Source organism: Danio rerio, chromosome 2 (genome assembly GCF_049306965.1).
Source record: "Danio rerio strain Tuebingen ecotype United States chromosome 2, GRCz12tu, whole genome shotgun sequence".
Lineage (NCBI taxonomy): Eukaryota > Metazoa > Chordata > Actinopteri > Cypriniformes > Danionidae > Danio > Danio rerio.
This window is the reverse complement of record NC_133177.1, coordinates 51,532,690-51,542,489: the sequence shown is the minus strand read 5'-3', so window position 1 is coordinate 51,542,489 and position 9,800 is coordinate 51,532,690. Positions and strand designations below refer to the sequence as shown.

The 9,800-nt window shown below is 36.6% G+C and overlaps 1 protein-coding gene across 3 annotated transcripts; it reads right to left on the bottom strand.

Moving 5' to 3' along the window:
* Window positions 1-1,817: 1,817 nt before the first annotated feature.
* On the bottom strand, window positions 1,818-7,364 carry LOC793909 (G-protein coupled receptor 55). 3 transcript variants are annotated; one of them, XR_012394442.1, is made up of 4 exons: window positions 7,148-7,272; window positions 6,345-6,431; window positions 3,222-5,273; window positions 1,818-2,987 (listed from the first exon to the last, which is right to left on the bottom strand). XR_012394442.1 is itself a non-coding variant. In XM_005163567.5 (3 exons), exon 3 carries the CDS (start codon window positions 5,264-5,266, stop codon window positions 4,343-4,345), a length of 924 nt encoding a protein of 307 aa, XP_005163624.2. In that variant the 5' UTR covers window positions 5,267-5,273; window positions 6,345-6,431; window positions 7,148-7,364; the 3' UTR covers window positions 3,016-4,342. The 3 variants fall into 3 exon arrangements, 2 of the variants coding, with proteins under 2 accessions (XP_005163624.2, XP_073786487.1); XM_005163567.5 differs by lacking the exon at window positions 1,818-2,987 and having other exon boundaries at window positions 3,016-5,273; window positions 7,148-7,364; XM_073930386.1 differs by lacking the exon at window positions 1,818-2,987 and having other exon boundaries at window positions 3,016-5,273; window positions 6,594-7,234.
* Between the last annotated feature and the right edge of the window lie 2,436 nt (window positions 7,365-9,800).

Here is a 9,800-nt window from a genome sequence, read left to right as displayed (position 1 = left end):
TGTATATTTATGAATGTTTGTTGAAACAATGGGTCACACTTTACAATAAGGTTCATTAGTTAATGTTAATTAATGCATTTACTAACATGAGCAAACAATGAACAATACATTTACTACAGTATTTGTTCATGTTAGTTAACGTTAGTTAATGAAAATACAGTAGATCATTATTAGTTCATGTTAACTCATGGTGCATTAACTAATGTTAACAAGCATATGGACTTGGATGTTAATAATGCATTAGTAAATGTTTAATTATGATTAATAAATGCTGTACATGTGTTGTTCATGATAAGTTCATGTTAGTAAATGCATTAACTAATGAACCTTATTGTAAAGTGTTACAAAACGATGAATATTGGAAACACCAAATTAACGAATTATGTTTGTAATGGCAAAACTTGAGCTGAAGTATTCTGAGCTGAAACTTTACAGTTATATTTTGCATGGAGACACCAAAAACGTATCCTACATCTTTTTAAAAGGGTAAAATAGGGGCCCTCACTTCTGTTACAGAAAAAAAAACTCATGCAAATTATGAAGTTACCTCCACAATGGCTAAATGTTGCAATTAATTAAAAAATAATAATAAATACATTTTAAATTGTGGTGCCTGGTCACATTGTAGATCCTGCGACGTGGCTATTGCAGATGTGCACATTGCAATACTGATGCTAAATATTGTGCAACTCTACAGAATTTTCAATCATTTTTTCTGATTAGCTTAAAAGAGTAAAACGTGTGCGTGCCTAAAATACTATGTATATCTAAAGAATGTTGAGGATGTTGGCATGCTTCTCAAGTGTCATATAAACACACCGCTGAATGATAAGATATTCTCCATATGACTATAAGTGAAACCAGTGGCACATGGCTCTGTACCCACACACGCCTACACACATTAATGGCATCCTCATACCTAAAGCAAACATTTGTCACACTTTAAGACGCCTTTATTAGATACAACTAATTAAAGGATTGAAACATGTCAGACCTCATACCACACAAAGCACACAAATACTGGTAAAGGTGTCAGATACAGATTAAAAAAGGTCATTGTGAAATATGCCATCGCCAATGTTGCATCAGAAAGATTACTTTATGAGTCATTCTGAACTTTTCAGGTTGTTTGCCAGACGACCATCGCGTGCGAGCATGAACACCTCAAGATTTTCATGTTGACAAGTGTGAGCCGAGATAAAGAAGAATGAAGAATCAGAAGAAATTACGGGATTGTAAGTACAAGTTACAATTAAAATGCACAGGACAACTGATGCGATGGCGTATTTTTGTAGGCCACTCTAGAAGTTAGCATCACTCACGTTTCCTTAAATAAAAACTTCTATTTATTTAACTTTGGATGTTCTCCCCGTGTTCGCGTGGGGTTTCCTCTGAGCGCTCTGGTTTTCCCCACAAGTCCAAAGACATGAGGTATAGGTGAATTGGGTAAGCTAAATTGTCCGTAGTGAATAAGTGTGAATAAGAGTGTATGGATGTTTCCCTGTGAAGGGTTGCAGCTAGAAGGGCATCCGCTGTGTGAAACATATGCTGGATAAGTTGGTGGTTCATTTCACTGTGGGGACCCTGGATTAGTAAAGGGACTATGCCATTTTTTAAAATGAATTATTATTATTATTGTTATTATTATCATTATTATTATTATTATTACTATTATTATTATTATCATTATTATTATTATTATTATTATTATTATTATTATTATTATTATCATTATTATTATCATTATTATCATCATTATTATTATTATTATTATTATTATTATTATTATTATTATTATTGGCTTTTGAGGTTATTGCAGAAAATACAGTTCTGACCACCAAATGTTTATGATTCCTGCCTGATGTGAAAGTTTTATGAACGTTGAAGCCTGCATACAAGATGTAAAATGCTAATTATAGACGCCACCATTTGGCTTCTTCTCACTTTTCCAGTCTTTACAAAATCCCTTAATTTAAATAGTTTTTGTGAATAAATGCAGAAGACAGGAAATAGACGAGTTTACCAGATAATTCCTGATAGTCTCTTTAGCCTCATTTAGCCTACTTTGTGCTAATTTCAATAACAAATGCACTTTTTTAACTGTGCCATTTGCAGAATTATTTTAATATGAATTATTTGTCCCATGTACAATTGAAGTCTGAATTATTAGCCCCCCTGTTTATGTTTTCCTCCAATTTCTGTTTAACGGAGAGAACGTTTTTTTAACACATTTCTAAACATAATAGTTTTACTAACTCATTTCTAATAACTAATTTATTTTATCTTTGCCATGATGACAGCACATATTATTTTACTGGATCTTTTTCAAGACACTGCTATACAGCTTAAAGTGACATTTAGAGGCTTAACTAGGTTAACTAGGCAGGAGTTAGGCAAGTTATTGTATAACGATGATTTGTTCGGTAGGCTATTAAAAAATATAGCTTAAAGGGGCTAATAATTTTGTTCTTAAAAAGGCTTTTAAAAAATTAAAAACTGCTTTTATTCTAGCTGAAATTTAACAAAAAAGACTTTCAAAATGTTATCAGACATAGTACCGTGAAAATGTCTAAACATCATTTTGAAAATATAAAAAAAAGAAAAGAAAAAGAAAAATAATTCTGACTTCAACTGTAGATGTTCTTTCGGATGAGATGTTAAACTGAGGTCCTGACTCTCTCTGTGGTCATTAAAAATCCCATGGGACTTCTCGTAAAAGAGTAGGGTGTAACCCCGGTGTCCTGGCCAAATTCCCTCTATCAGCCCTCACGATCATGGCGGCCCAATCATCCCCATCCACCGAATTGGCTCTATCACTGTCTCTCCACTCCCCCAATAGCTGCTGTGTGGTGAGTGCACTGGCGCCGTTGTCCTGTGGCTGCCGTCGCATCATCCAAGTGGATGCTGCACACTGGTGGTGGTGTGGAGAGACCCCCTCCTCATCATTGTGAAGCGCTTTGGGTGTATGACCATACACGATAAATGCGCTATAAAAATACACATTACATTACATGTTAAAAAGTCTTATTGAATGTTATAAGCCATGAACCAAACAACCAGCTACAAAAAAGATAACAGCATTACCAGCTTTGATTTTTAAGCAAAAAAGTATATAAAAGAAAACAAAAGTACAAAACTGTGTACTTAAGAATTTATTGATGGTAAGAAATACTTTAAAAGGATTTATTATCCCAAACCCAAGTGACACACTTCATACTCACTTGGTCCTGCAGACTTTAAAGGTTTGTCTCTCACTTGCAAAGATCCATAGTCCTATTTCTCATTTTAGGCTCTAGAAGAGTGCCTGCAAGTGTCCCATTTGCAGCCATTACGTGCAAAACCATGCCCGCGCTGCAACCAGTGAACTTCTTTCAAATCAAATCACTTTTGTTGTCACATCAGCAGCAGCACGTGTGCTATGATGAGTGAAAAACTTCTTCCTGACAGTCAACGCTGAATTACTTTAGAAAACAGTGATTGAGTTAGCTCCTATGGCGTATGATGGCAGAGTTTCCGATGAGTGTTGTCTTAGTGGGAGTTAGATTTACATTTTACAAATAGATTTTTAAGGTTGTGATTTTGAAATACCACACAGCCTAAATGCCAGATCTGCAAGGCTATGTAATGCTGAAAATCTTGTAATGTTTATGTTCTGTTCATGCTTCTTCTTCAATTGTACATGCTTTTTAAAGTAAATGAACAGTACAATTAAGAAATGAATACTGTCATAATTTACTCATGCACAAACCTGCATTGTTTCTGTGGGACAAGTGGGAACCAAACATCTCTGATGCCCAGCTTGTGGGCACTGATTGGCCAAAAAAAAAGCAATTCTCAAAATATATTCTTAAATATTTAAAAAGAAACAAAGCCATATAGTTTTGTAACAGCCTTTGAGGATAAATTATCACAGCATTTTACATTTTTGAACTATCACTTCAACTAGACGAACAAATAATTTTCCATTTGTGTCCAAAAACTATTCGCCAAACCTCAATAACCTAGGATATCGGTCCTGAATCATTTCCTAAGTCTTGCCCACATTTACACTTATGTGGCAATTTTGTAAAATCCTGTAACTTCAGTAGAAATCCACATGATCTGAAGGTTAGTGCAAAGGCAAAAGATTCGCTTCAAGAATTTCTCCCAGGATTCAGGTGAGTCTGGTAAAATCCCTGAGGTGACCCTGCAGGATTTTTCATAGAAATGCAATTCCTTTGCGCTGTGTGCTTCAAGCCTTCAATGACTTTTTTTATATACAAGATTTTGTGGCCGTGGCTCTACTTCCACTGGAAGTCCATCAACACACATTGTGAAAGTATAGTATAATGAATTTGGCTCGTCAGACATCTGAGCTGCTGGTGGTTCTGCCTCTGCTAATGGACAGTTTGAGTGTATCTTTGGTGGATCGAACTTCCTTGGCGATGAAATAGTAACACAGTGCGTCCAAGCAGCAGGTCACATTTGCAATGTTGATAGAGACCTGTATGAAGAGAGCGATGTCCTGCTTCTTTTTGCAGTCTAAAATGTGGTCATTTCGGACTAGATACTGGAGGAATATGGCAATGTGACAAGGAGTGAAGGGCACTAGGAAGGCAGCGAGGCTGCTGTAGATGATTCTCACACCAGCTTGCTTCTTACGGTTGCTGTTTTTTGTAGCTTTGAGTGTACGGATGCTCTGAATCGAACACACCACCAGTACCGCGGCAGGCAACAGGAAACCAAAGACCTCCAGGCACACAATTAGTGCAGTGCTCCAACCTTTATCCGAAAAACCATGAAAACACGTAAAATTACCAGTCTTTTCTCTGCGGAAGGTGTAAATCGGTGAAGTGGCTCCCATCACAAACAGCCAGATGAACACACAAACAATCAAGGCGTTTCTTTTCGAGCGCAACTGCTTGGCACGAAACGGGTGGTTTATTGCGAAGTATCGGTCTAGGGCTATGCATGCAATTGTGTAGATACTACCATACATAGCCACAAAATAAAGACTTTCCAGGAAGGAGCAGAGCAGCTTCTTGTCCTCTGCCCACTCGTGGTGCGCGGCGTGCATTTTGAAGGGCAACTGAAGCAGCAGCAGCAGGTCCATCAGTGCCAGATTAGTCATGTAGATTGAAGACTCTGTCCATTTTCGGAGCAGCCTGCAGAACACCACCAACGCCATAATGTTTAACGCCAAGCCGAACACCAGGATGGGCACGTAAATCACCAAATCCAGCTTCTTTGTTAAAGTATCCACACCTTCAGTTGAGCAGTTCGTCATATTGAAACTGGCAGAAGAGAGGTATGAAGAATGTCACTTTCAGGAGTGAAATCATCAGTGTTATGTTATCCTTTTTTTTTTTTTTTTTTTTTTGCATGCCAATGCTAGCCTTTTTAATGTATTTATGGTTTGTTTAAATGTCAGAATGTGTAAGTGAATAAAATGAGTAACTCTAAAATTGTTTGATTAGTGGATTTTGTGAATGAAGTCTTTTTGTGTACGTTAATTGTCTCGCTCTAACTTTTACATTTAGCAGATTTTAACTTTTATCCAAAACAACTTACCAAGTGAAGATAAAAGAAGCAGTTCAAATCATCAGAGAGTTGCAGTGTATAAATGCTATGGTAAGTCTGAGTTACTAAATATACAACACGTCTAATTTTTTAGCTCACTCACATGCAGAGCACACCAACTCTAATGACATAGAAATTATACTTTTCTTTCTAAAATAATTTAAAAAGGTAAAAAAAATGCCAGATTTTGAGTTATTTTCAGGTGCACGTCTGGGAAAATAGGTTTGTTAAAATATCTTTTTGACTAGACAGGAAGCAGAATTTTAGAAAGCACCCGTTGATTTGAAACTCATTTCTCACTCTAATTGTTTCACAACACTGTAAGGACATTAAAGCCTTCACGAGGCTTTAAGTTTCAATTCTTTTTTTCACTTTGAACAAGTTTCCACATGTCAAAAATATGTATCATTTTATTTGTAGACTATTTGTTATGGGAACGGCTCACTCGAAACAAAGCGGAAAGGAAAATTCTTGAAAACAAAGCTGATTTAACTTGATCTAAAGTCAGATATTAGCTCAATTATTACAAATAACTTGCTGCAATTTGTTGCATCAAACTCTTCTTAAACAAAATTAAAACTTTATAATATTAGCTATATCATAACTCCAATTTCTGAATTATTTTATTTAAATAAATGATGAAAATGTTCTCCAATATATTAATATGAATGTGCATTTTTTTTAAATATGTATATTTAAAAAAAAAAATCATGAGCAACAGACAAATGATTGACAGTTTAGTGGCGTTCATTGAATAGTTTGACGGCGTATTGTAATAATCTTACCCTTGCTGATGACAACTTCAAAATAGCATTTCTCCTAGCGTGAAACTGGATGTAGTTTTCCGTGGTTTAGTCACACATGAAGGAAATCTTTGGTAAGAAACATAGCCGTTAATAAACTAAAAAAAAACATGAATGTGTAACAACGAAATTACAAAATATCCCTCCATTTTGCACACACAAAACACACACACACAATCTGCTTTCATCTCTTAGCACCCGCACAAATTAGGATTGTCTTAAAACCCGTACCTCAGAGTCAAGTGCAAGAACCACAAGAGCGAAGTCCGTTAAATGTGACCTAAGCAGGACAAACTGACGGATGTCTCTCTCTTTTTTTTTTCTTCTTCGTGCATTATCTTTTATAAACAGCCATAAGCTTTCCCCTCACGCCTGCATTGTCTCTGAAACGTTAAACCTTTCAGACTTTTCTATCATCTTCACTTCATCTTAGCCCAAGAATCATGTCAATAAAACCGCACTCTTTCCCTCTTTCAGACATGTGGGCTGCATCTCTCTCGAAACCATGTCTGCTGCTCTAAATCTCCAGTTCTAACGCTCTCATGAATGAAATGAAGAAGGGTTTTATCCCACCTTTGAACTAAAGCAAACCTGTGGTCTTTAGGTACTAGTTATATATGACTAGATATGGATCAGACAGCCAGACAGCATTTCTGTAAGCATGCAAGCAGTTTTCAAACATCGAAACTTACTTCCAGACTACATTTACTGTAAGCAACTTCATCAAAAAAAAACAGCTGAAGCGTATGAAGCTATTAAATTAAATATGGAGTGAATATCCTTACCAGTTTTCTCATTGGAGATACTTTCCCTTAAATGCTATCAAGAAAAATTTTGTTAGTAGCACTTCTGTTTTCAGAGGCTTTGCCTGTGACCACATCCTTGCTAACAGACACAAGCCTTTGGTACTGATCTTCCTGTTAGCCTGTGTGTATAGGCTACTTTAGGTTCTCACAGTCAGTGTATTCGCTGATCATATATGGTTTTACAGAGATCAAATGCATTTGGGAAGTTAACACACCCTGTAGGGTGACAGTTTACTTCATTTACATACATGATGCATGTGGCTTTTGTGAGTTCGTATCAACACAGAGACTACAGTGTAAAAAATCCTGGGTTCCACACAATTGATTTCTGTGTTGGGACTTAACATGTGATGTGAATACAAATTGTGCAAAACTTAAATCTAAATGACGGCCTGTTGTGAGACTTATATATGAAATATAGTTAAAGTCAGAATTATTAGCCACCCTTTGATTTTTTTTTTCTTTTTTAAATGTTACCAAAATGATGTTTAACAAGGAAATTTTCACAGTATGTCTGATAATATTTTTTCTTCTGGAGAAAGTCGTATTTGTTTTATTTCGGCTAGAATAAAAGCAGTCTTTAATTTTTTAAATACCATTTTAGGGACAAATTATTAGCCCCTTATTAAGCTATATTTTTTTCGATAGTCTACAGAACAAATCATCATTATACAATAACTTGCCTAATTACCCTACCCTACTAGTTAACCTAGTTAAGCATTTTAATGTAACTTTAAGCTGTTTAGAAGTGTCTTGAAAAATATCTAGTCAAATATTATTTACTGTCATCATGGCAAAGATAAAATAAATCAGTTATTAGAAATGAGTTACTAAAACTATTATGTTTAGAATTGTGTTGAAAAAGTCTCTCTGTTAAACAGAAACTGGGGAAACAATAAACAGGGGAGCAGATAATTAAGGGGGGCTAATAATTCTGACTTCAACTGTATATTTATTTTAAGGAATATGTAAATTCATTGTAAGTTTTATTTATATTTTTTATTTGTTAGTTTATTTAACAGGGACAATACACTTGGCATTGTTATGCAAAGACAACCAATGTTGCGTACATAGGGCATTTCACAAGTTCACACTCACAGATGTTTGACTAAATAGAATATACGTATTTGGCGTGCTGTCCGGGGAGAGGGCTCTGAGCTCGGGACACCCTAACTCAGAGGTTCCCAAACTTTTCAGGCCGCGACCCCCAAAATGACAATGCCAGTGACTCGTGACCCCCAGTATCCTCTGAGGTGGTTATGAATACAGAAACCTTGCATGCAATGGCACACACACACCAATGGACCCAAGTCTATTCTTCTTTTAATTTTTTTCTATGTATGAGAGCTGTAAATGGGCCACAAAGTTTAACCAGGTGTTATGAAATCTGCTGCATCTGACGCTATTGCTGTGTCTTTAATACAATGCAATTACCCCAGGGGTTGTAATCCAATAGAACTAGTAACTAAAAGCTACTATAGTAACTATATATGGTATAAACGACTATTTTTTTCTCTTCAGAAGGTTATGGACAAAATATGGTAATTCTTATGGTTTAATAAAAATAAATAGATTTTTGGAAACCACCAGGCGACCCCCCTTCATTGTCCCGTGACCCCTCGGGGGGTCCCGACCCCCACTTTGAGAACCATTGCCCTAACTCATGTTATTCCCCTTATCAGGATAGAGAAAGATATGGTCCGAGCGCACTGTCTAGCCCGGCTCCAGAACCCTCCCCCCTCAAATTTAAATAGGTATCGGGTTTAATAGTGTGGAGTTGGGGTGGTGGAGGGATGCTGAAGTCAAGGGAAAACAGAGGTATGGTGTGTTTGACTATTTAGATTGGATAATAAAATGTTTGTCTGTGATGAATTAGCCTCATCAAAGACTAATCGTGCTCCTCCTGAAATTTGTTTATAAAACATCACATAGCATCAGGGCCGGCGCGTCCATAGAGGCGACCTAGGCGACCGCCTAGGGCGGCAGAATAGAGAGGGTGGCGTCCCTCAACACCCTCAACACCAGTCACCTCCCTCAACACCCGCGTCCTCATGTTCGCGACCTATTTTCATTTCACTTTTGGGTTGAGGGTGGCGTGATCGTCCTTTGCCTAGAGCGGCAGTTCAGCTTGCTCCGGCCCTGCATAGCATAAAGCTAATTAGCAGCCCTTCTCCCTGGTTAGGTTTTAATTAAACAAATAAAAAATAAACAACCAAACAACAACAAAAATACAATACAACAAACGTGTTCAGTATATACAGAGCCACAAACATAAAATGTAAGTCAGATTACAAAAGAGAAATGTAAACCTGACCAACCTGAAAGAATAATAGGAAGAGACCGGGTTTGGTTTAAACAAAGGGAGAGTTGAAACACTACCAGTTTCACGAATCGGGCATAAGATAGGGGTCATGTAACATTTTCCTTAGGTATCCTTAACAATCACACATTGACATTTTCCAGTCAGTCTTGCAATCTCTCCAGAAGCTACAACAGAAAATCTAATTCTGAGGTAAGAAAGTTCAAATAAATAGCAAGATAATATTTTGTTTATAACCTCCACCATTGTAGATGATGTTATATGAGTTATATCAGGTCAAACTGTAGTTTCTCTAGTAAAGAGTGGTGTATC

What these genes read in the sequence shown, in the direction of transcription:
- LOC793909 (XM_005163567.5), bottom strand. Translation starts at nt 5,266, where the DNA reads ATGACGAACTGCTCAACTGAAGGTGTGGATACTTTAACAAAGAAGCTG.